This window comes from Lethenteron reissneri, chromosome 34, assembly GCF_015708825.2.
Source record: "Lethenteron reissneri isolate LAM-NWPU_2019-01 chromosome 34, ASM1570882v1, whole genome shotgun sequence".
Lineage (NCBI taxonomy): Eukaryota > Metazoa > Chordata > Hyperoartia > Petromyzontiformes > Petromyzontidae > Lethenteron > Lethenteron reissneri.
In genome coordinates, this window is record NC_083812.1 from 7,449,581 (window position 1) to 7,476,111 (window position 26,531).

The 26,531-nt window shown below is 42.8% G+C and overlaps 1 protein-coding gene across 1 annotated transcript in view; it reads right to left on the minus strand.

Moving 5' to 3' along the window:
- The window catches only part of LOC133350491 (deleted in malignant brain tumors 1 protein-like), a 93,704-nt gene that overhangs the window by 49,256 nt on the left and 17,917 nt on the right, over positions 1-26,531 (minus strand). The window contains exons 11-24 of the mRNA XM_061564831.1: positions 21,859-22,143; positions 21,681-21,731; positions 19,070-19,381; positions 18,862-18,912; positions 18,291-18,602; positions 18,099-18,149; positions 17,663-17,974; positions 17,460-17,510; positions 16,818-17,129; positions 16,615-16,665; positions 2,484-2,789; positions 2,306-2,356; positions 404-715; positions 200-250 (exon numbers count right to left, since the gene is read on the minus strand). Of these exons, the coding sequence (XP_061420815.1) occupies positions 200-250; positions 404-715; positions 2,306-2,356; positions 2,484-2,789; positions 16,615-16,665; positions 16,818-17,129; positions 17,460-17,510; positions 17,663-17,974; positions 18,099-18,149; positions 18,291-18,602; positions 18,862-18,912; positions 19,070-19,381; positions 21,681-21,731; positions 21,859-22,143 (2,508 nt within the window). The remainder of the gene's footprint in view (positions 1-199; positions 251-403; positions 716-2,305; positions 2,357-2,483; positions 2,790-16,614; positions 16,666-16,817; positions 17,130-17,459; positions 17,511-17,662; positions 17,975-18,098; positions 18,150-18,290; positions 18,603-18,861; positions 18,913-19,069; positions 19,382-21,680; positions 21,732-21,858; positions 22,144-26,531) is intronic.

Here is a 26,531-nt window from a genome sequence, read left to right on the forward strand (position 1 = left end):
CCAGTTGCCAGCTACTGACAGGGGAACTGGTAATTTAGTATCCCTCTGCCAGCAGGGTACACGATGTTATGGAAAGGGTCCCTAGGGGAGCATGGTTCTGGCAGTGGGGGGCATTTGAGGACGTAGTAGCCAGATTGTCTGGCAAGGGACACGTGACAGGACAAAGCGAGGTGGGCCATTTAATGACAAATTTACTCACCAGGGGGTTGAGTTGTTGGCTTGCTTGTAGTAGTTGATGTACTTGTTGGAACTGCAACCCATTAAGATTGCTCGTTTTAGAAAGTGGTATTGGATTAACTAAGTCTATTGTAGAAACATTGTATTTCATGCAACAGAAAAACATTACAATTTAATATAAAACAAAAATTAGGACGTTGTATTTATGTATTTATAGTGCACCCACCACTGCAAATGACACCAGCATCTTCAGCATGAACGCAGTTGTGTTGCCCCCATGGCAGATGAGGACAATTTCCTAAAGAGGACTCGGATCCATTGCATGTTACATCATCCAACAAGATGGTGCCAATGCCCTGACCAAAGTAGGCATTTGATGGGGCAGAAAGAGCAGCTCCACACCCGACCTTTCGGCAGACAACCAGGGCATCATTGATGTCCCAGTAATCATCGCAGACCGTGCCCCAGGAGCCAGCATAGAGGACCTCCACTCTGCCTTGACATGGGCCTCCTCCTCCAACCAGGCGAATCGCCGATTCTGGAGATAAAGGGATTGTACAACGTTAATAGGTTATTATAGTACTAGCCTATCCAAGGATGTGTGTATTGCAGTAATCTGAAATGACCCACTCAATGATTATTTATGAGGGGGGCGGGGGGGAGCTCTATGTGGAGTGACACACGGGACGGACATTATTGGCTCATGATAGTAATAAATTACCAGGAAGTATCTGGCATCTGGGGGACAAATACATTTTAAAAACTTCTAAAAATATAATATACATCCACAAGTAGCAAGCTATTGTGAAAGCCCAGCGTTCCATTTGTCCATATCAAAATAAGGTTTGAAGTCCTGGAAATCAAACAGAGTGTTGCGGGTAAATAGTTGATCTGAAAAAGGATTCTTAAAATTGTCGGCCACCTTGCACAATATTTAACCCCCCCCCCCCCCCAATATATATACCACACACACACAATAGCGAGTAGTGTTTAGTGACTATAGTAGTTTTTACTGGCAATACAGCAGTATCTACCGACTGTACTAGCAATCAACTACTAACGCGACAGTAGTATTATTAATCAACTATCCAGGAGTATCTCCTGACTGTAGTATTTGCCAACCATAGTATCGAGTACTAGCTGTAATAGCTATACTAACTGTATAGGAGTGTAATGGTTGTAGTAGCAGGTATACAAACGCAATAATAGGACTAAATTATTGACTGCAGGAATTCATAATTTTCAGTTCTTTTGATAAAGGCAACGTAGAAAATAGTGAAATAATAATGATGGAGAAAATAAATCATGAAACAAAAACCACTAATGTAGACTGTAGCCTGGTTCTTAACCTCAGTGAGCATATTGGCAGTCTAGAATGGTCATTAAATGCTTACTCCGTTTTCCCATTACTACCAGTCTACATTATAGACTGCCAGTACACTCACTGCACTTAAGAACCAGGCCAGTCTGCATTAGGGTGTTGCGTTCCATTATTTTTACAATTTTTCTATCTACGTGACTTTACCGAAAGAACCAAAAATATCATACTTTAGATGCCGTGGTGAGGTGTGCAGAGCCCCCTGGCCTCGCCTAGATTGCCCAGCCGGCCAAAGTGGCACCTTGGCAGGCTGTGGTTGGGCTACCCCCCCCACTCTACAGTAATAGTATCTAAGCACTATAACATTGGCATCTCTCGACCCTACCGTAGCAAGTTCAAACATTGGGGTGGTGGGCCATTACACACTTTGAAGAATTCACTTCAGCGTTGTGTATTTTTTTTCGCTAAAGGAGTGCGTTGCTAGGGGCAACCACAGCTCTGCTTTGGCTGCGTATGTGTAGTTTGGCACGCGCTGAGCGGCATAAGATAATAAATAGCACTAAAGTGTCAATAACTACTTTAAAGTTAACGGATGCAAAAATGGAATAGCGCTGGCTCACCACAGGGCTTGGTGCATGGTAACTGGGCACTTTAAAAAATGTAAATCCCACGGTTCGCGAGCCAAAGCTTTTGGAAGTTTTGTCCATAGACAAAAAAAATGATGCCTATAGGTAAGATATAAGCACACATGCTATCATTTGGAACCAAACTTTCATTGCAGGACGTAGCAATTCAAAAATCTAAACTCACCAATTGGTTGAGATGTCGGCTGCCTTGTAGTGGGTGATGAGCTTACGTGAGCTGTAACCAATAAAGTGAATGTTAGCGTTTTATTTTTATCCGAGGTCTCGACAGTGCAATATATAATTAACTTCATGACACATGTGCATGTCAAGTTTAAATGAAACATATTTTGAGATGTACACACCACTGCAAATGACACCAGCATCTTCACCATGAACGCAGTTGTGTTGCCCCCATGGCAGGTGAGGACAATTTCCTAAAGAGGACTCGGATCCATTGCATGTCACATCATCCAGCCAGATGGTGCCATTGCCTTGACCAAAGTAGGCATTTGATTGGGCAGAAAGAGCAACTCCACAGCCGACCATGCGGCAGACGACCTGGGCATCATTGATGTTCCAGTAATCATCGCAGACCGTGCCCCAGGAGCCAGCATAGAGGACCTCCACCCTGCCTTGACACGAGCTTCCTCCTCCAACCAGACGAATTGCTGATTGAAGGAAAAAGTGTTAATAGCATTAGAATTGCCACCTCACATCCATGAAGAATGTTCATATACTTGATCAAACAAATGTTGTCATTTGGTTCTCACATGTATTTAACAGGAAATCCTTGCCCAAAATACGCGTTTCAGCGATACAGTTTACCCAATGAGGCGTCTATTTTGGACCACAACAGTGGTGTTTCGTCTGTTTTCATCTTCATGCCGACTAGTACTGCATCCGTTTAAAAAGGTGTGAAGGAGATCAATAACGATTAATTTACAAAATCTATACCAGGAATGTGTTTTTTGTGTAATATGTAACACATAAATGGCACATTGCATCTAGCTGCCCTTCTGTAAAAGACGCCAGTCATTCAGATTCCGAGGTGGTGACCCATGACCGTTCACGTGACACTGTTAGGAGCGATCTTCTGGCCGTCAATGGGAAGAGTAATGGAGACGGGTTTTGTTTTGGAGGCGATAATGAAAAATAAAGTATCCACAAGAGACGCGGCATCTTTTAGGATAATAGCAAGGGTGGAAATCTAGGAATTAGTTAAAGAAAGAGGGGGTGGTCATTTTGAACTTGGTAACAAACCTATTTTTGCTATGAGGTGTATTATTTGTCGAACACGGTTGAGCGACATGTAACCCTCAGCGAGTTCCGACTACATTGCCATTAATCATCAAGCCGTCTTTATTCTTTTCACCGTCTTGGTTTTACTTTTCGTTTTTGATCGCGTAAATATTAATGTGGCCAGACCATCACGAGTCATCCACATTTCAGAGGGTTACACGAGTTTACCGAAAGAACCAAAGGAGTAGACCTAATTAGGATAATCTTTTGAAATGATAAAAATAATATTTTAACCGCCGGTGGTGATTAAATTCAAGCAGCCAACAGGTATTGCGATTTTTTTGCACCAAAAACGGCCAGATGTGCGTGCATGTGCAACACACACAAGTTATGGCGATTAACTGTAGATAATTCAACCAATAAAAGAGATCAAGTGGAAGTTATACGAATACATTAACTCCCCGCCCCTTCTCTCCACACGCAATTGGCTCACAAGTGACACCACATGCATCCTTCCGTTTAGGACCGAAACAAGATTTCTCTACAATGCTGGCTGTCACCTGATGAGGCTGGTTGTAATTACCAACGAAACTGTATTCAAAATGGTAAATGTGGGTTTATTTGCAATACCGGTTTGCGGAACTAGTAACACATCGTTTTGTTTACGTAACAAACCTCACGAATTCGTTGCCAGGTGGTGGGTTTAACAAAACCCATTTATATTTACATGACTGCAGGAATTCATATTCTTTGGGTCTTTCGGTAAAGTCACGTAGACTGCACGAAACAAAAAATATATATTTTACGCAATCTAACCAGAAAACATGTATACTTTTAGGGAGGTATAGTGTTATACTAGTAGGAACGAAGTGAACCAGCCAACAATAGATTATATCGTCCGTCTGTCGTCCAATTAGGTGTAGCAACATCGCCCCCTACTGCAAACACTTGGCAGGACCCTACAAAAACCTTGACTCGGTGAAGATTTCCTGGCTACACAAGTGTAACATTCCCTTATAATTCCCTGAGATAATTTTTAATGTAAATGTTTTAATTAAAAACTAACTCACAGCGGCCTAAAGCCTACAGCTAGGCCTAAAGCCTAGAACTAGGCCTCAAACTCTCCCTTCGTATCGTACCCCCGCCATTTTATTATAGCCATTCATTTGTTCGTTCCTACCAGCCCACCCCGCAGGGACCCCTTTCATATTTGAGCAAGGGTCACACAAGGACACTTTGAACAAAGGAATCAATGACACAGCTGGTGCATAGCCAGGTGCAGGAAAGCATGGGATTGGTTGAAGACTTGGCTAAAGTGATTTGGTGGGAAACAGAAAATGAGGGGAGAGCGAGGTGGAGAGAGAGACCAATGGACATGATTGGTGGAAAGGATGAAGATTAGAAGGACCTCCCAGAATTTTCCAGAAGGAACGAGGAGGTTGTACGAAGGGGGTGTGACGTGTCTTCAGCACGTTTTCGCTGGGGGAGCGAGCTACCACAAGAGTATGCATCGTGTTGCATGGAACACAGTTATCAAGAAGACGCGTCTGGACAGCCCTTTAATATGTAACAGAGTTGTATATTGATAAAATCTGACTAATCTTTAATATGCAATATGCACATGTTTACATAACATGCATATCCTTGCAAATTGTAAGCATCTTGTATGTTGAACTTCTTTTCGAACCGTACGTAGCCAACCGTGCAAATTGGAGGCGCAGGGGACGGAGAACAAACATCTGTTCTAAATACGTTTTTAATCTGTTGTCAAAGTGCATGTCAAAATCTGATCCGAGCATGGATCCAAGGACAAAACAGTGTTACTGCTTTCTGTAATGTGGTGAATTCTTTGTACATGGTTTTAGGATTTCTATATTTCAGTCGTTAAAAAGGTATGGATTTGGGATACCTTGTCCCGTGAAATCGAGCGGCCTTACGAGTGCTGTTTAGAGCGTGAATTGCACATTCTTTCAGAGTGGTCGGATTGTATCATCATACCTTGCTGAGCCGTCACAGCCTGGATCGTGAGGACGAGGAGAAAAATGACACCAGACATGATGCCCTGGTTTTACTCGCACCTTGGTTTAAACAAAGACAAAGACCTTCCAGTAAAGCCTTCAGACTGTTGGGGCAAGCACTGTTACAGAGCACCTATAAAGTCTGACACGGCACAAGAGGGTTGATGGCCACCCCACCAGATTCTCATGAGGCAGAGTCGATCGATGTAAGCCCAGAACCAGATCAGATAGTCACTGATGTGCGTTTCTATCTACACGATTAAACAAATTCATAATTATTATTTTAGTTATTGAGAGAAGTACGTAAAAAAATCCATTCGACAAAATAGCATTTACCGTTTCCCCCCACATATAACCTGCAAAAATAGCGTTTTGTGCAAAATAAATCCGAGATAGCCCGCACGGATTCATATATTTAACGTCGTTACCGCAGCTTAATTCTATCATTAATACGAAGTTTACATGTGTAATACATTCCACTATCAATTGTTAACGTTAAAATAATAAAGTGCACAAAGAAAACAAACCGGAAACGAGCATTTTTAAAACAGTTAAGTAGCAAAAATATATCAAATAAATATTGTATATACAATAAATAAAGAAAAAACACGTAACTGGTAGATAAGCAAGTACAGATTTAGCACTGGTAGATTGCGCACTGCACAGACAATAGCGGCACTACGGCAACGCCATTGCCTCGCCCCCAACCCCCCCACCCCTCCCGTCGCCGGTAAACAAAGTGCGTCCACTTCAAACAATTTGTTTCTTTGTACAAACAATTCGAATAATTTAAAACGCGATAACAAATGCAATTTTAGTGCGAGTGGTTTATTCAGCAGTGCTTTAGTCAAAAGTAAGTGTTGCATAGGTGGATCGTCCAACAATGAAACAATTAAAACGCAAAATATTTCTGGGATAGCCCTGCACCTCTATATACCCCGCAGGGTCTTGTTTGTATAAAAGTGGTCTCACCCCACGGGTTATATGCGGGAAAATACGGTAATCGAGCCAATGATAAAATGAGATTAAAACTGCCATGGTTTGGTTGTCAAAGCCAGGAAACCACTTGGGCTATCGAGTGTTAATTTAAATGGCAAGAGATAGGAGTGGGGAAAAAAGGCACACTTTTGGATATCGACATCTCAGAACAAACTATGAATGATTTAATATTGATGCCAAATGATTTGTTCGTGGCTTGAGCTTTAAGTCAGGTAGATTACCTTAAACTGCATTGAAAAGCATAAATATATTCTTGTCACCATCCTCGCTTAATTTGTATGTACAATGAACACGATTGAATTTATTAAATGCTTAAAATTTACTTAGAATAGGACTTTATGGACTGCATTGAATTCTATACCATTCACTTTCATAATGTATTTGTACTGCACAGGTTGACAATGTGTTAGCAACGCAGTTACGGAATTTCCTGAGGAGGAAATAGTCAGACCTTTTACGTCTATACAAAGGACATTGTAAGTTGATATGAGAGAAAAGGAGTAATCACTCAAGGCGATAGAAATACAAGGAGGTAACAATGCCTTTCAAATTTTAAATGGTCACTCATTTCGTACACAAAATACTTAGCAAAAATAAAGTCCAGTCAAAAGACGTTCTCACCAGCCTTTGTTGCGTGTATATATATGTGACACAAGAGCATGAGGCACACATGGGTATTGCAAATTTATCACATTTGAAAAACTACGTTTGTTTAAAAAGGTGCCACCTTGTGCCGAGGCGATTCTTTAAGGCTTTGTTGAAGTACAAATGTAGGAAATGCCCTTCGAGTGTATAATAATTATAATCATAGCTCGGATGCACTTTTAACGCAAAAACAAGTGGACAATGGGGATAAATAGCTCGGTACAAAATGTGAAAAAGCCCATTTCTCCCTTCCCATGTACGCAAGTTACTTTATTACGTGCTGCATTATGTCAAGGAACTAGCATCTGGTTTACTGTACGATATACCTGCAGCAGATTATACAGCCCAATAAGGTGCACGTTTGGTACTAACAAAACAGCATGGCAACCCATGACACGTAACGTTTTTCGTGATGCACATTTTAAACGGTAAAGACTAAAAACTAGTCGAATGATAGACAGTGCCACATTCCACCCACCACAAGCTCAACGTCAACATAAATTACCGCAATCGGCTTCTTTTTGTTAAGAGGAAGCCCTACAAAAATCTTACCTACCGCAATACCAGCACCCTAACACCACCGCCTTTCTTTCCACCAACGATAGTGGCTAGTAGGGAACCTGTTCTCTTATAGCGGTTTGTGTCGACCTCGTTATACGGGAATTGGCTTCTAAGCGAGTGGCCTGCGATTGACTCGTGCAACTCTCGCGCGCGCAATTAGTCCTGCAGAGAAGAGGCACGCGGTCTGATTGCAGTCACTTCATATGCATTGTCTTCATTTGCGCAGGTGTGAAAGCTTTGTTCAACATCAATCAACGCCTAATTCCTCGTGAGTCGGAATGTATCGCGTGGTCTGATTGTATTTCATGAACGTTTATTACATGGACATGCAGGCTTTGTTCTAAAATAAAACTACAGAAATTCCGTCCAGATGTAATCCTAAAATAAGCACGTGGTCTGAAATACGTTTGATGTTTATAATGACAGAGATGATGTCTTTAGAATAGGTTCTTTCAGCCTTAATGAGGACGTGGTCTGACCTATTTTATGGTGGTTGCTGGAGAATTATACTGGTAGGAACCATCTGGTTCCACCAGCCCACAGGGGATTATTGTGTCCGTCCGTCCGTCCGTCGTCAATCCAAAAATGGGAGGGGTGGGACATGGTGGAGAGGGGAGGGTGGGGAGGGGCTGGGTGGGGAGGGTGGGGCTGGGTGGGGAGGGGCCGGTCACCCCGTGGTGTCCTTATAAAACTCAACGTTTAACCTACTCACGCCGGCTTGTGCATATTTGCGGAATACACCACGCCGCCGTTGACCGTGGCCATTGACCGAGCAACCCAACGTTCCTACCAGCTCCCTCCGCAGGAATGTGTTAATCTTCTTCCTTAAAAGTCCGGCATACAGACGTATTCACTCACGTTGTATTTATGCTTTATTTCAGCTCGTGGCATCCACGGAACGTGATCTTGTAGCACAGTTTGGTGCAATGTCAACTTCTCTACCTGTCCAGTTAATGCCTTTCCTCCTCCCGGAGGCCAATGTCTTCTCTCTCTCCTCCAATATTCCTTCTGCTGCACTCACTTTGAGTGAATCGTGAACATCTTTAGCCTCACTTATCCTATATATCGGCTCTTATTAAAATGCAAACCTTAAAATGTCCTTTGAGCTCCTCCACTGCTTTACCACTATAACTGCTACACTGCTTTACCACTAAACCTGCTACACTGCTTTACCACTATACCTGCTACACTGCTTTACCACTTTACCTGCTACACTGCTTTACCACTATACCTGCTACACTGCTTTACCACTATACCTGATACACTGATTTACCACTATACCTGCTCCACTGCTTTACCACTATACCTGCTACACTGCTTTACCACTATACCTGCTCCACTGCTTTACCACTATACCTGCTACACTGCTTTACCACTATACCTGCTACACTGCTTTACCACTATACCTGCTACACTGCTTTACCACTATACCTCATCCACTGCTTTACCACTATACCTGCTACACTGATTTACCACTATACCTCATCCACTGCTTTACCACTATACCTGCTACACTGCTTTACCACTATACCTGCTACACTGCTTTACCACTATACCTGCTACACTGCTTTACCACTATACCTCATCCACTGCTTTACCACTATACCTGCTACACTGCTTTACCACTATACCTGCTACACTGCTTTACCACTATACCCCCTCCACTGCTTTAGCACTATACCTGCTACACTGCTTTACCACTATACCCCCTCCACTGCTTTACCACCACACCTCCTACACTGATTTACAGTGAGGGAAAACAGTATTTGATCCCCTGCTGATTTTGTACGTTTGCCCACTGACAAAGAAATGATCAGTCTATAATTTTAATGGTAGGTTTATATGAACAGTGAGAGACAGAATAACAACAACAAAATCCAGAAAAACGCATGTCAAAAATGTTATAAATTGATTTGCATTTTAATGAAGGAAGGTGATTCTCACCCAAGATTTGACGGTACATGGCCCCGTCCATCGTCCCTTTGATGCGGTGAAGTTGTTCTGTCCCTTTAGCAGAATAACACCCCCAAAGCATAATGTTTCCACCTCCATGTTTGACGGTGGGGATGGTGTTCTTGGGGTCATAGGCGGCATTCCTCCTCCTCCAAACACGGCGAGTTGAGTTGATGCCAAACAGCTCCATTTTGGTCTCATCTGACCACAACACTTTCACCCAGTTGTCCTCTGAATCATTCAGATGTTGGCAAACTTCAGACGGGCATGTATATGTGCTTTCTTGAGCAGGTGGACCTTGCGGGCGCTGCAGGATTTCAGTCCTTCACGGCGTAGTGTGTTACCAACTGTTTTCTTGGTGACTATGGTCCCAGCTGCCTTGAGATCATTGACAAGATCCTCCCGTGTAGTTCTGGGCTGATTCCTCACCGTTCTCATGATCATTGCAACTCCACGAGGTGAGATCTTGCATGGAGCCCCAGGCCGAGGGAGATAGACAGTTCTTTTGTGTTTCTTCCATTTGCGAATAATCGCACCAACTGTTGTCACCTTCTCACCAAGCTGCTTGGCGATGGTCTTGTAGCCCATTCCAGCCTTATGCAGGTCTACAATCTTGTCCCTGACATCCTTGCAGAGCTCTTTGGTCTTGGCCATGGTGGAGAGTTTGGAATCTGATTGATTGATTGCTTCTGTGAACAGGTGTCTTTTGTACAGGTAACAAGCTGAGATTAGGAGCACTCCCTTTAAGAGTGTACTCCTAATCTCAGCTCGTTACCTGTATAAAATACACCTGGGAGCCAGAAATCTTTCTGATTGAGAGAAGGTCAAATACTTATTTCCCTAATTAAAATGCAAATACATTTATAAAATTTTTGACATGCGTTTTTCTGGATTTTTTTGAAGTTTCAATCAATGTTTATTCTGTTTTTTGTATATATGTGGGTCGATTACGTCAAGCTTGAATTGACCATGCTGTATTAATCTTTCAATAATACAATTGAAAAAAAGGATTTGTCAACAGCAGATTTTGGAGGGGGGAGTGAGGGTAGATTTGGAATCGAAATTCAAATCGATATCGTCAATTACTTAAAGAGTAATCGAATGCACAAATACGATTGGAATCGGTCTGTCCTCGGTGAATTAGTTATTGCAACCAGGGGCGGTTTCTTCATTAGGGCGATTGGGCGACGCACCACCAATGTCATTCAACCACAGTCACGCTAGCCGTCACTCTCAGCCTCTGGATATAGTCCAATCAGCGTCATGTCACGTTCTGTGGAGTACCGCCTCTTTTGGGGCGATTTCACTCCGGCTGAGAATCGCCCTGAGTGGCCCCATAGACTTACATTGAAAGATGTTTTTTTTCGAACGGGGGCGCTCCAATGCATTCTGTATGGCTCCGGGAGGGCAAGCCCTAACGTGCTTACGTCATCATACGTGCTAACGTCATCATACGTAAGCACGTTTCATCCAACAATATAATTTATCGCTACCTAGTGGAATCTTTAATAAAATAAACTTGAGTGGTTTGTTTTAATAGTTAGTATATAAACAAACACGATGTATTGTAAGAGTCACTTTATTTTTCATTAATATTAAAGAAGTGAAGTTGCCTTTACATGCTTAAGCTGTTAATTTATTCATTGCATGGGTGGACCTTATCCTTATCAATCATCCAGACATTTGCCCCCCCTGAGAGATTTTGCAGAAGCCGCCACTGATTGCAACCACGCCCGACCGATGGCCACAAGACTCTGAATCGACAACTTGCTCATTCAAAAGATCGTCATCAATCTTGATTTGAAGCTTTCGTGACTGCAGGAATCCATACTCTTTGGTTCTTTCGGTAAAGTCACGTTGGTAGAAAAAATACTATATCACAACGTTTCAGTCGCAACGCAAGCAATCGACATCAGGCGGAAAAATAATCTCTTTGCTTGCATTGCGATCGAAACGTCGTGATCTATTTTTTAAATCCTTTATAATTAAGTTCGCTTGCTTGCTTGCTTACGACCGTGTAAATATGTCGGTCGTTTTTTAACCCACTTCCCGTGATCCACTCGAGCTGACATTTTCCACACAGACTCGTTGTGCGTGACAATTAATGTTCGTGAAAATTTTTTTCAAAATTTTACACTTTTTAGGCAAAATGTTTTTATTTTACATTTGTTCAAATAGAACTCATTCATGGCTTTGGCTGAACGTCACAGTGTAGGAGCCCAGAGCGTGACACCTCCACAGGCCGTGGCGGAGTAGCGCAGTTGGTAGTGCCTTTGCTTCCCATGCCAAAGGTCGTGGGATCGATCCCCGCGTCCTCCACAGGCGAATATATTTCTTAATCCTTTATTAAATCCTTTATATTAAGTTCACTTGCTTGCGTGCTTACGACCGTGCAAATCTTTCGGTCGTTTTTTAACCCACTTCCCGTGATCCAATCGAGCTGACATTTTGTACAAAAATATTATATTTAATTACCAATTGCTTAATGGTGGCATGCAATCATCTGACCCATAGGTGGCAGCCATCTCAAGCCAGAGGACGAGAGGACTCTAGCCGCCACGCATATAAAGGATTTATAGTGAAAAACTTTGTTTTTACGGGTTATACTGGTTTTTATCTACCTACGTGACTTTACCGAAAGAACCCAAGAGTATAGATCGTCATCAGTGGACCAATGGTGCCCCACGTGGGCGCGTGACTGGGGACTTCATGAGTTTCCTGGCGACATTCACGCGTTTCATTGTTTGCTCCGTCCAGGTTCGGTGTCGCAGATGTATGAATAAATCGCAGGTTGTGTTCATGTTTTAGGCCCATATCTGTGGAGTAGGCGTCGATCAAGCATTGTCTGTCATTGCTACCGTGTTACATCGGATTGAAGGAGTGACCGGTGTGTGTGTAATGTTCGGGTCAGGACACGTATTGGATTTTAAGCTTTCGTGACTGCAGGAATCCATACTCTTTGGTTCTTTCGGTAAAGTCACTTAGGTAGAAAATAATATAAGTCACGACGTTTCGATTGCAACACAAGCAATCATCAGCAGGTGGGCACACCACAGCAAGAAAAATGTTTGCTGAAGTGGTTTTACCACCTGACGATGATTGCTTGTGTTGCAATCGAAACGTCGTGATTTATTTTATACCTACGTGACTTTAACGAACGAACCAAAGAGTACGTACTGTATTGATATCAGGAATATTACATTGCTTATTAATCAGGCATTTTATATTATAATAAAAACATTAACATGTAGTTTTTTTTTTTATCTACCACGTGTTTTGTTTAAGGGATTTATGTGTGAAGTTTATATTTTTAATCGCCTTGCGTTTCATGTTGATATTTCGTTCCACGTGTTTTAGGTTTAATTGTGACTGCAGTATATAGTAGACCGTTTCGTGTTTAACTGTGTTGCGAAATACACCTCCAGCGTTTATTGTCAGACTCAACCTGGTTATCTTAATCTGACGTTTATCGATGGCACGTCTCATACTGGTCAGGAAATCCGATCATTAGGACTGCATTGCTGCGCTCCATACAAACATATTTTGTTTAGTTTGCTTCGTTTTAAATTCAGATCTCCCCTTGAATTGGAGACGTAGTCTTAACGGGCTATTATCGTTTCCTTGCGGCGTCGCACTGACCGCTCGTACGAATCCTCCGCGTCGGACAACGCAGGTCGATTGGCCTTGCAGGACGGAATTTTGATGTGGAGGGAGGATATGGTTGTTCGGTGGTGGATTATGGTGCCAGATGCACTGCGGGACGAATTGGTGCGTGTACTACATGCAGAGAAGTTATTGCACCTGGGTGTGCAGAAAACCTTATTCACACTGCAAGGGGATTACTTTTGGCCGGGCACGACGGCCGAGATCGCTAAGATTATCCGTGCCTGCCCCCACTGCGCTCGACGGAAACCGCCGCAGCGAAAAGATCTTCCGCCTTTGCCGTCTTTCAGTTACACGCATTAATGAGCTGGTGGCTCTTGATGTTCTGGGCCCATTTCCACCCACTCCCCGGGGCAACAAATTCTTTGTGTGGGGTTGAAATATTTATCTCGATGGCCAATTGCATGACCGTTGCGCGATCAATTGGAATCCTCATCACCAATGCGTTTGTGAATGGATACGTTATGGACAAGGGTGCCCCAGGACCATTGCCCTTCCCGCTTGTGACCGAGGTGCTTTATAATCCCACCAAGGCAAAGAGAAACCGGTGTCAATCTCTAGGTGGAATGGGGGTTGCAATGGTCTTTCCAGTTTGCCCAGATAGTTTTTTTTGCCATGTAGGTTGAGTATGGCATAAAACAGGGTTGACAGCCCCCTTGGTTTTAAACTCTTTTAAGCAGTCCGGGGGCCCACCTCTGTACCACAGTTGAAATGGTTAATATCCTGATAACTAGGACATATCCAGAAGGCCAAGATTTGTCTGTATGGTGCCTTGGTGGACATCTAGGAGCAGGTCTGGAGACAGAGCTTAGCCTTCCTTTCACGAGTAAGATAGTGCAATCTCTCTCGTGGATCCACAGCTTGGGCGGGTGAAACAGCTTGGCGTGTACACGTTTCCCTATCCAGTGTCTCTATGTTGGACATTTCATGGTGCAGTCGTTGAGAGTTTAGGATGCAGAATGTGGAGCTGAAGACATTGGGTTCCACTGGAAAAACACCCTGGTTAGTTGATGCCACCAGGCTGGGCTCACCACCAGGTCAAGGCACCCAAGAAAGCGCTACTAAGGCCAGCCCAAACCCAAGGTGAGAGAATAAAGGTTACATTACATCCTTTTGTCAGTAATGTGTGCGAGATGGTGCGGGCGAGGGAGACAGTTACATGTATAATGGGAGGGCTCTTCAAATAGTGAGGCTCCCAATTTAAAAACTCACTGCCACCAGTGGGGCATGCAGTCTTCCCCCTTAAAGGGAAAGCCGTGGCAAGGTCGCATGGCCCCTCGGGTGGAGGGTGTGTGTAGGCCTCCTTTAGGCGAGGTTCATGCCACTCAGAAGGGTCCCACTGCTCTAGGTGATATCCACAGATTGAAGGATTATATAATTTCACACCAAAAACCACCATTCACCATTAAGTCACGTTGCCTTTACCACACTGCCCTTGCCACGCTCGGTGCAGGAGGCCACAACCATGTTGAAGGTTTTGCAGCATGAAATCTGGTAAGTGGTACACCCTCGGGGAGGAAAGGGAGTGCCTCCCCAGGGAGGGCTACGCGGAATGTCCTCCCATACCAAATAACGAGGACAATGGGAGAAAGGAGAGAGACATGTTGGGGGGGTGGCCTCAGTCTGCAGCCAGGCTCGTCGGCAGAGCAGAGGGCCATGTGACACTCCCTGGAGTAGCAGTTAGGACAGCTGAGATGGTGCACGAGAGCCAGCTTGGGCCGGCTCCTGCTGCACTCCACACCTCTGGGTCGTGCCAGCTAGCCAATTCCACCACTGGCTCGCGTCGGCTGTGAGCTAGTACTTTTTACAGACTTGACAAAAAAAGCAGTTCAAGGTGTTTGTGGGTACACAGTAAAAATAGGTATTGAATCAAGATGGGGTATAGGAAAAGGTACCACTTTTATTTTCGATATCTGCAACGTAAGAAGTTGCAATTTGACAAGAGCCATTTCCAAAAATACTTTTAAACCTAACCCTGCCCCCACCAATGGTGCACATCATTAGCAGTTCTGAACAAGTAGCTTCAAGTGTAAAACAAAGACAGACAAACCAGGCATTAATACATTTCAGCTGTGGGGTCAACTCGTGGAACAAATTTAGGAACACTTGGGGGAGGCATTTCGGACCCAAAATGGATGGAAAGTGTTTGGGCCATTTCACAGCTAGACACTTGAATTTGTATTTCACGATCAACATTGCGTTTTGACAGTCTCGACACCACAGGATTGTGTACACAATGGATTAATGTAAAGTGTTACTTTTATACATAAAGCTGTTTGTACCAATTGGTTGCAAATGGCTTAAAAATTGCAAAGTATCAGTTAGCAAATTTAAGACTCTTCAAATTGTGCAATTAAGTGCAGAAAAGTTGTAAGTGGCATTCAAACGTTCATGTGGTGCATATTTAAGTGGTCGTCTTCGAGTGTACAGGTTAAGTAGAGGTAGATTCTGAAAAACAGCGAAGAATGGTTAGGGAACAAAAATTAAAAGGAAATCTGGGGAATGTGCAACGTGACTCGAATGCCACCTTTCATAATTTACGTGGTGATAGAATGCTCGGTATAAAAATTGCCCCCATAATTACCGACAGAGGTGACCAATCCTGCACGCCATGCATTGGCCCTAGCTTTGGCTGTATGGCAAACATTTTTTGCTCTACCATTGAAGAAAACCTTTCCATTTTTACCATGGATGTCACTTGACCCGACTTTACTATGTCGAGTCTCAGGTGAACAGGCCCATGACTGGTTGAGAAACAATGGAGCCGACAAAGTGTTCGTTTTACGTCGTCGAAATACAAGAAATTGCCAAGCTTAAAATGCAACATCTTTAAAATGCAGCCAGCATAAAGATAATTAAATTACTCATGGTCAACTTTAATGTGTGTTGTACAAAAAACACACCAGCACCCTCAAAGTTAAAAGCAAACATTGTTGTAATAAACAATTGTAATGTCAGAAAACACAATTTGGAAATTATATTTGAGATGTACATACCACTGCAAACGACACCAGCATCTTCACCATGAACGCAGTTGTGTTGCCCCCATGGCAGATGAGGACAATTTCCTAAAGAGGACTCGGATCCAATGCATGTCACATCATCCAACAAGATGGCACCAATGCCCTGACCAAAATAGGCATTCGATTGGGCAGAAAGAGCAGCTCCACAGCCGACCTTTCGGCAGACAACCTTGGCATCATTGATGTTCCACCCATCATCACAGACCGTGCCCCAGGAGCCAGCATAGAGGACCTCCACCCTGCCTTGACATGGGTTTCTTCCTCCAATCAGGCGAATTGCTGATTCTGGGAGTGATTGTTGCAAGTCAAAAGTTTCAGATATAAAATCAAATGCTATCATTCGGAATCAAACTTTCATTCCAGGATGTATCAATTACAAATTCTAAACTCACCAATCTGTTGAGATGTCGGCTGGCTTTTAGTGGGCGATGAGCTTGTTTGAGCTGCAACCAATAAAGCGAATGTTAAAACGGCGTTTGCCTTTATCCGTGACAAGGACAGTGAACCACGCACAATAAACTGTCATTGCAATGCGACCTTTTAAGACACAAATTAGCACTTGAAGTTAAAATGAAACATTTTGAGATGTACACACCACTGCAAATGACACCAGCATCTTCACCATGAACGCAGTTGTGTTGCCCCCATGGCAGATGAGGACAATTTCCTAAAGAGGACTCGGATCCAATGCATGTCACATCATCCAACAAGATGGCACCAATGCCCTGACCAAAATAGGCATTCGATTGGGCAGAAAGAGCAGCTCCACAGCCGACCTTTCGGCAGACAACCTGGGCATCATCGATGTTCCAGTAATCATCACAAACCGTTCCCCAGGAGCCAGCATAAAGGACCTCCACTCTGCCTTGACATGGGCCTACTCCTCCAACCAGGCGAATGGCCGTCTCTGTGAATTAAAGAAATGTACACCGAATAAATTGGCAAGCTTTAATATAGACTAATGTGAGATCATAATCGGGTTTTTCCACTTTTTCCTGCAACAAAACCGAATCCTTGTAAAAAGACTTCAGTTTATTTGGAAAAAAAGGGGGAAACCGTATCATATGTTGGTACTGGCAAAGGTCTCATGATTTAAATGAGCCATCATGTTCATGCTTTCCTAACTTAGATGATTTGAAAAGTAATTTTTTTAAACGTAGTTATGCGTATTTAGAGAAACCTCCATTTAAAAAACGTATGAATTTGCATCTCCATTTCTTGACAAATTGATACTCACCCGGGGGTTGAGTTGTTGGCTGCCTTGTAGTGGTTGATGTACTTGTTTGAGCTGTAACCAATTAAGTTCTCACTTTAAAAATGGTATTGAATTGAGACAAGTCAAGATACTGCATTAACTTTTGTAAATAAAACAGCAAACCACCATTTCATATTAGAAAATAACATTTGGAACTATTAAAACATATTTTGAGATGTACACACCGCTGCAAATGACGCTAGCATCTTCACTGTGGCTACAGTCATGCTGTCCCCATGGGCGATGAGAACATGATCCCAGAAAGGATTCAGAACCATTGCATCCGACATCATCCAGCCAGATGGTGCCAATGCCTTGACCAAAGTAGGCATTTGATGGGGCAGAAAGAGCAGCTCCACAGCCGACCTTTCGGCAGACAACCTGGGCATCATTGATGTTCCAGTAATCATCACAGACCGTGCCCCAGGAGCCAGCATAGAGGACCTCCACTCTGCCTTGACATGGGCCTCCTCCTCCAACCAGGCGAATCGCTGATTCTGGAGAGATGTGATTGTAAAAAGCCAATGGTTTATTATAGTAAATCACATATGCTACCATTTGGAATCAAATTTTGAATGCAGGACGTATCAATTTTACATCAATTACAAATTCGAAACTCACCAATCGGTTGAGAGGTCGGCTGGCTTGTGGTAGGTGATGAGCGTGTTTGAGCTGCAACCAATAAAGTGAATGTTAAAACGTTTTTTTTTTACCCGAGGCCCAGACAATTATGTTGCACTATCTGTTAATGTAATAAACAGTATAGACGCATGAGCACGGCATGTTTAAATAAAAAATTTGAGATGTACACACCACTGCAAATGACACCAGCATCTTCACCATGAACGCAGTTGTGTTGCCCCCATGGCAGATGAGGACAAGTTCCTAAAGAGGACTCGGATCCATTGCATGTCACATCATCCAACAAGATGGCGCCAATGCCCTGACCAAAGTAGGCATTTGATGGGGCAGAAAGAGCAGCTCCACAGCCGACCTTTCGGCAAACAACCTGGGCATCATTGATGTCCCAGTAATCATCACAGACCGTGCCCCAGGAGCCAGCATAGAGGACCTCCACCCTGCCTTGACATGGGCTTCCTCCTCCAACCAGGCGAATGGCTGTCTCTGTGGATTAAATAAATTTACATTCGTAGTGACAAATGGGTCACTACGGCACCAGTTGCCAGCTACTGACAGGGGAACTGGTAATTTAGTAGCCCTCTGCCAGCAGGGTACACTATGTTATGAAAAGGGTCCCTAGGGGAGCATTGTTCTGGTGGCTGGCAGTGGAGGGCATTTGAGGACGTAGTAGCCAGATTGGCTGGCAAGGGCAAGTGACAGGACAAAGCGAGGAGGTGGGCCATTTAAGGACAAATTTACTCACCAGGTGGTTGAGTTGTTGGCTTGCGTGTAGTAGTTGATGTACTTGTTGGAACTGCAACCCATTAAGATTGCTCGTTTTAGAAAGTGGTATTGGATTGAGTAACTAAGTCTATTGTAGAAACACTATTTCATGCAACAGAAAAACATTACAATTAAATATAAAACTAAAATTAGGACGTTGTATTAATATGTATTTATAATGTACCCACCACTGCAAATGACACCAGCATCTTCACCATGAACACAGTTGTGTTGCCCCCATGGCAGATGAGGACAATTTCCTAAAGAGGACTCGGATCCATTGCATGTCACATCATCCAACAAGATGGTGCCAATGCCCTGACCAAAGAAGGCATTTGATGGGGCAGAAAGAGCAGCTCCACAGCCGACCTTTCGGCAGACAACCAGGGCATCATTTATGTCCCAGTAATCATCACAAACCGTACCCCAGGAGCCATTATAGAGGACCTCCACTCTGCCTTGACATGGGCCAACTCCTCCAACCAGACGAATCGCCGATTCTGGAGATAAAGGGATTGTACAACGTTAATAGGTTATTATAGTACTAGCCTATCCAAGGATGTGTGTATTGCAGTTAATCTGAAATAATGACCCACTCATTATTTATGAGGGGGGGGGGGGGGGGGAGCTCTGTGGAGTGACACACAGAAGTCATTATACTGGTAGGAATGAAGTGGACCAGCCTACAACAGATTATATCGTCCGTCCGATGTCGTGTAGCAACATCGCCCCCTACTGAAAACACTTGGCATGACCCTACAAAAACCTTGACTTGAGGCTTTCCTGGCTAAACAAGTGTAACATTCCCTTGTAATTCTCTCAGATGGCTTTTAATTAAAACATTTAAATAAATGAGGCTTTCCTGGCTAAACACGTGTAACATTCCCTTACAATTCCCTGAGATAGCTTTCAATTAAAACAATTAAATAAAAAACAGCGCCCTAAAGCCTACAGCTAGGCCTAAAGCCTAGAACTAGGCCTCAGCCTCCCTTCGTATCGTACCCGCGTGTGTGAAAGGGAGTTAATGTTTAACAATGTTACATTCCCTGATGTTTTAAAATAGAAACATTTACATTTAAAGTTTACATTAATAATTAAAACATTTAAATTATACATTAATACTTAACATTTAAATTACAAATAAACTCACAGCACCCTAAAGCCTACAGCTAGGCCTAAAGCCTAGAACTAGGCCTCAAAATCTCTCTTCGGATTGTCCGATTAGGTGTAGCAACATCGCCCCCCTACTGCAAACACTTGGCAGGACCCTACAAAAACCTTTACTCAGTGGGGCTTTCCTGGCTAAACAAGTATAATAATACATTATGTTTATATTCTTTGGTTATTCGTTCCTACCAGCCCACCCCGCAGGGTCCTGTTAGTAATAAACTACCAGGAAGTATCTGGCACCATCTAGGGGAAAAATAAATTTCAAAACTTCTAAAAATATAATATACATCCACAAGTAGCAAGCTATTGTGAAAGCCCAGCGTTCCATTTGTCCATAATCAAAATAAGGAGGCTTGAAGTCCTGGAAATCAAAAAGAGCGTTGCAGGCAAATAGTTGATCTGAAAAAGGATTCTTAAAATTGTCGGCCACCTCGCACAATATTTTAACCCCCCCCCCCCCCGATATATATATACACACACACCACACACACAATAGCGAGTAGTGTTTACTGAATATAGTAGTATTTACCGACTGTACTATCAACCAACTACTAACGCGACAGTAGTATTATTAACCAACTATCCAGGAGTATCTCCTGACTGTAGTATTTACCAACCATAGTATTGAGTACTAGCTGTAATAGCTATACTAACTGTATAGGAGTGTAATGGTTGTAGTAGCAGGTATACAAACTCAATAATAGGACTAAATTCTTGACTGCAGGAATTAATAATCTTCAGTTCTTTTGATAAAGGCAACGTAAAAAATAGTGAAATAATAAATGATGGAGAAAATAAATCATGAAACAAAAACCACTAATGTAGACTGTAGCCTGGTTCTTAACCTCAGTGAGCATATTGGCAGTCAAAAATGGGCATTAAATGCTTACTCTGTTTAATAACCATTACTACCAGTCTACATTATAGACTGCCAGTACACTCACTCCGATTAAGAACCAGGCTAGTCTGCATTAGGGTGTTGCGTTCCATTATTTTTACAATTTTTCTATCTACGTGACTTTACCGAAAGAACCAAAAATATCATACTTTAGATGCCGTGGTGAGGTGTGCAGAGCCCCCTGGCCTCGCCTAGATTGCCCAGCCGGCCAAAGTGGCACCTTGGCAGGCTGTGGTTGGGCTACCCCCCCCCCCCACTCTACAGTAATAGTATCTAAGCACTATAACATTGGCATCTCTCGACCCTACCGTAGCAAGTTCAAACATTGGGGTGGTGGGCCATTACACACTTTGAAGAAGTCACTTCAGCGTTGTGTATTTTTTTTCGCTAAAGGAGTGCGTTGCTAGGGGCAACCACAGCTCTGCTTTGGCTGCGTATGCGTAGTTTGGCACGCGCTGAGCGGCATAAGATAATAAATAGCACTAAAGTGTCAATAACTACTTTAAAGTTAACGGATGCAAAAATGGAAGCGCTGGCTCACCACAGGGCTTGGTGCATGGTAACTGGGCACTTTAAAAAATGTAAATCCCACGGTTCGCGAGCCAAAGCTTTTGGAAGTTTTGTCCATAGACAAAAAAAATGATGCCTATAGGTAAGATATAAGCACACATGCTATCATTTGGAACCAAACTTTCATTGCAGGACGTAGCAATTCAAAAATCTAAACTCACCAATTGGTTGAGATGTCGGCTGCCTTGTAGTGGGTGATGAGCTTACGTGAGCTGTAACCAATAAAGTGAATGTTAGCGTTTTATTTTTATCCGAGGTCTCGACAGTGCAATATATAATTAACTTCATGACACATGTGCATGTCAAGTTTAAATGAAACATATTTTGAGATGTACACACCACTGCAAATGACACCAGCATCTTCACCATGAACGCAGTTGTGTTGCCCCCATGGCAGGTGAGGACAATTTCCTAAAGAGGACTCGGATCCATTGCATGTCACATCATCCAGCCAGATGGTGCCATTGCCTTGACCAAAGTAGGCATTTGATTGGGCAGAAAGAGCAACTCCACAGCCGACCATGCGGCAGACGACCTGGGCATCATTGATGTTCCAGTAATCATCGCAGACCGTGCCCCAGGAGCCAGCATAGAGGACCTCCACCCTGCCTTGACACGAGCTTCCTCCTCCAACCAGACGAATTGCTGATTCAAGGAAAAAATGTTAATTGCATTAGAATTGCCACCTCACATCCATGAAGAATGTTCATATACGTGATAAAAATGTTGTCATTTGGTTCTCACATGTATTTAACAGGAAATCCTTGCCCAAAATACGCGTTTCAGCGATACAGTTTACCAAATGAGGCGTCTATTTTGGACCACAACAGTGGTGTTTCGTCTGTTTTCATCTTCATGCCGACTAGTACTGCATCCGTTTAAAAAGGTGTGAAGGAGATCAATAACGATTAATTTACAAAATCTATACCACGAATGTGTTTTTTGTGTAATATGTAACACATAAATGGCACATTGCATCTAGCTGCCCTTCTGTAAAAGACGCCAGTCATTCAGATTCCGAGGTGGTGACCCATGACCGTTCACGTGACACTGTTAGGAGCGATCTTCTGGCCGTCAATGGGAAGAGTAATGGAGACGGGTTTCGTTTTGGAGGCGATAATGAAAAATAAAGTATCCACAAGAGACGCGGCATCTTTTAGGATAATAGCAAGGGTGGAAATCTAGGAATTAGTTAAAGAAAGAGGGGGTGGTCATTTTGAACTTGGTAACAAACCTATTTTTGCTATGAGGTGTATTATTTGTCGAACACGGTTGAGCGACATGTAACCCTCAGCGAGTTCCGACTACATTGCCATTAATCATCAAGCCGTCTTTATTCTTTTCACCGTCTTGGTTTTACTTTTCGTTTTTGATCGCGTAAATATTAATGTGGCCAGACCATCACGAGTCATCCACATTTCAGAGGGTTACACGAGTTTACCGAAAGAACCAAAGGAGTAGACCTAATTAGGATAATCTTTTGAAATGATAAAAATAATATTTTAACCGCCGGTGGTGATTAAATTCAAGCAGCCAACAGGTATTGCGATTTTTTTGCACCAAAAACGGCCAGATGTGCGTGCATGTGCAACACACACAAGTTATGGCGATTAACTGTAGATAATTCAACCAATAAAAGAGATCAAGTGGAAGTTATACGAATACATTAACTCCCCGCCCCTTCTCTCCACACGCAATTGGCTCACAAGTGACACCACATGCATCCTTCCGTTTAGGACCGAAACAAGATTTCTCTACAATGCTGGCTGTCACCTGATGAGGCTGGTTGTAATTACCAACGAAACTGTATTCAAAATGGTAAATGTGGGTTTATTTGCAATACCGGTTTGCGGAACTAGTAACACATCGTTTTGTTTACGTAACAAACCTCACGAATTCGTTGCCAGGTGGTGGGTTTAACAAAACCCATTTATATTTACATGACTGCAGGAATTCATATTCTTTGGGTCTTTCGGTAAAGTCACGTAGACTGCACGAAACAAAAAATATATATTTTACGCAATCTAACCAGAAAACATGTATACTTTTAGGGAGGTATAGTGTTATACTGGTAGGAACGAAGTGAACCAGCCAACAATAGATTATATCGTCCGTCTGTCGTCCAATTAGGTGTAGCAACATCGCCCCCTACTGCAAACACTTGGCAGGACCCTACAAAAACCTTGACTCGGTGAAGATTTCCTGGCTACACAAGTGTAACATTCCCTTATAATTCCCTGAGATAATTTTTAATGTAAATGTTTTAATTAAAAACTAACTCACAGCGGCCTAAAGCCTACAGCTAGGCCTAAAGCCTAGAACTAGGCCTCAAACTCTCCCTTCGTATCGTACCCCCGCCATTTTATTATAGCCATTCATTTGTTCGTTCCTACCAGCCCACCCCGCAGGGACCCGTTTCATATTTGAGCAAGGGTCACACAAGGACACTTTGAACAAAGGAATCAATGACACAGCTGGTGCATAGCCAGGTGCAGGAAAGCATGGGATTGGTTGAAGACTTGGCTAAAGTGATTTGGTGGGAAACAGAAAATGAGGGGAGAGTGAGGTGGAGAGAGAGACCAATGGACATGATTGGTGGAAAGGATGAAGATTAGAAGGACCTCCCAGAATTTTCCAGAAGGAACGAGGAGGTTGTACGAAGGGGGTGTGACGTGTCTTCAGCACGTTTTCGCTGGGGGAGCGAGCTACCACAAGAGTATGCATCGTGTTGCATGGAACACAGTTATCAAGAAGACGCGTCTGGACAGCCCTTTAATATGTAACAGAGTTGTATATTGATAAAATCTGACTAATCTTTAATATGCATACGTTTACATAACATGCATATCCTTGCAAATTGTAAGCATCTTGTATGTTGAACTTCTTTTCGAACCGTACGTAGCCAACCGTGCAAATTGGAGGCGCAGGGGACGGAGAACAAACATCTGTTCTAAATACGTTTTTAATCTGTTGTCAAAGTGCATGTCAAAATCTGATCCGAGCATGGATCCAAGGACAAAGTGTTACTGCTTTCTGTAATGTGGTGAATTCTTTGTACATGGTTTTAGGATTTCTATATTTCAGTCGTTAAAAAGGTATGGATTTGGGATACCTTGTCCCGTGAAATCGAGCGGCCTTACGAGTGCTGTTTAGAGCGTGAATTGCACATTCTTTCAGAGTGGTCGGATTGTATCATCATACCTTGCTGAGCCGTCACAGCCTGGATCGTGAGGACGAGGAGAAAAATGACACCAGACATGATGCCCTGGTTTTACTCGCACCTTGGTTTAAACAAAGACAAAGACCTTCCAGTAAAGCCTTCAGACTGTTGGGGCAAGCACTGTTACAGAGCACCTATAAAGTCTGACACGGCACAAGAGGGTTGATGGCCACCCCACCAGATTCTCATGAGGCAGAGTCGATCGATGTAAGCCCAGAACCAGATCAGATAGTCACCGATGTGCGTTTCTATCTACACGATTAAACAAATTCATAATTATTATTTTAGTTATTGAGAGAAGTACGTAAAAAAATCCATTCGACAAAATAGCATTTACCGTTTCCCCCCACATATAACCTGCAAAAATAGCGTTTTGTGCAAAATAAATCCGAGATAGCCCGCACGGATTCATATATTTAACGTCGTTACCGCAGCTTAATTCTATCATTAATACGAAGTTTACATGTGTAATACATTCCACTAGCAATTGTTAACGTTAAAATAATAAAGTGCACAAAGAAAACAAACCGGAAACGAGCATTTTTAAAACAGTTAAGTAGCAAAAATATATCAAATAAATATTGTATATACAATAAAGAAAGAAAAAAACACGTAACTGGTAGATAAGCAAGTACAGATTTAGCACTGGTAGATTGCGCACTGCACAGACAATAGCGGCACTACGGCAACGCCATTGCCTCGCCCCCAACCCCCCCACCCCTCCCGTCGCCGGTAAACAAAGTGCGTCCACTTCAAACAATTTGTTTCTTTGTACAAACAATTCAAATAATTTAAAACGCGATAACAAATGCAATTTTAGTGCGAGTGGTTTATTCAGCAGTGCTTTAGTCAAAAGTAAGTGTTGCATAGGTGGATCGTCCAACAATGAAACAATTAAAACGCAAAATATTTCTGGGATAGCCCTGCACCTCCATATACCCCGCAGGGTCTTGTTTGTATAAAAGTGGTCTCACCCCACGGGTTATATGCGGGAAAATACGGTAATCGAGCCAATGATAAAATGAGATTCAAACTGCCATGGTTTGGTTGTCAAAGCCAGGAAACCACTTGGGCTATCGAGTGTTAATTTAAATGGCAAGAGATAGGAGTGGGGAAAAAAGGCACACTTTTGGATATCGACATCTCAGAACAAACTATGAATGATTTAATATTGATGCCAAATGATTTGTTCGTGGCTTGAGCTTTAAGTCAGGTAGATTACCTTAAACTGCATTGAAAAGCATAAATATATTCTTGTCACCATCCTCGCTTAATTTGTATGTACAATGAACACGATTGAATTTATTAAATGCTTAAAATTTACTTAGAATAGGGCTTTATGGACTGCATTGAATTCTATACCATTCACTTTCATAATGTATTTGTACTGCACAGGTTGACAATGTGTTAGCAACGCAGTTACGGAATTTCCTGAGGAGGAAATAGTCAGACCTTTTACGTCTATACAAAGGACATTGTAAGTTGATATGAGAGAAAAGGAGTAATCACTCAAGGCGATAGAAATACAAGGAGGTAACAATGCCTTTCAAATTTTAAATGGTCACTCATTTCGTACACAAAATACTTAGCAAAAATAAAGTCCAGTCAAAAGACGTTCTCACCAGCCTTTGTTGCGTGTATATATATGTGACACAAGAGCATGAGGCACACATGGGTATTGCAAATTTATCACATTTGAAAAACTACGTTTGTTTAAAAAGGTGCCACCTTGTGCCGAGGCGATTCTTTAAGGCTTTGTTGAAGTACAAATGTAGGAAATGCCCTTCGAGTG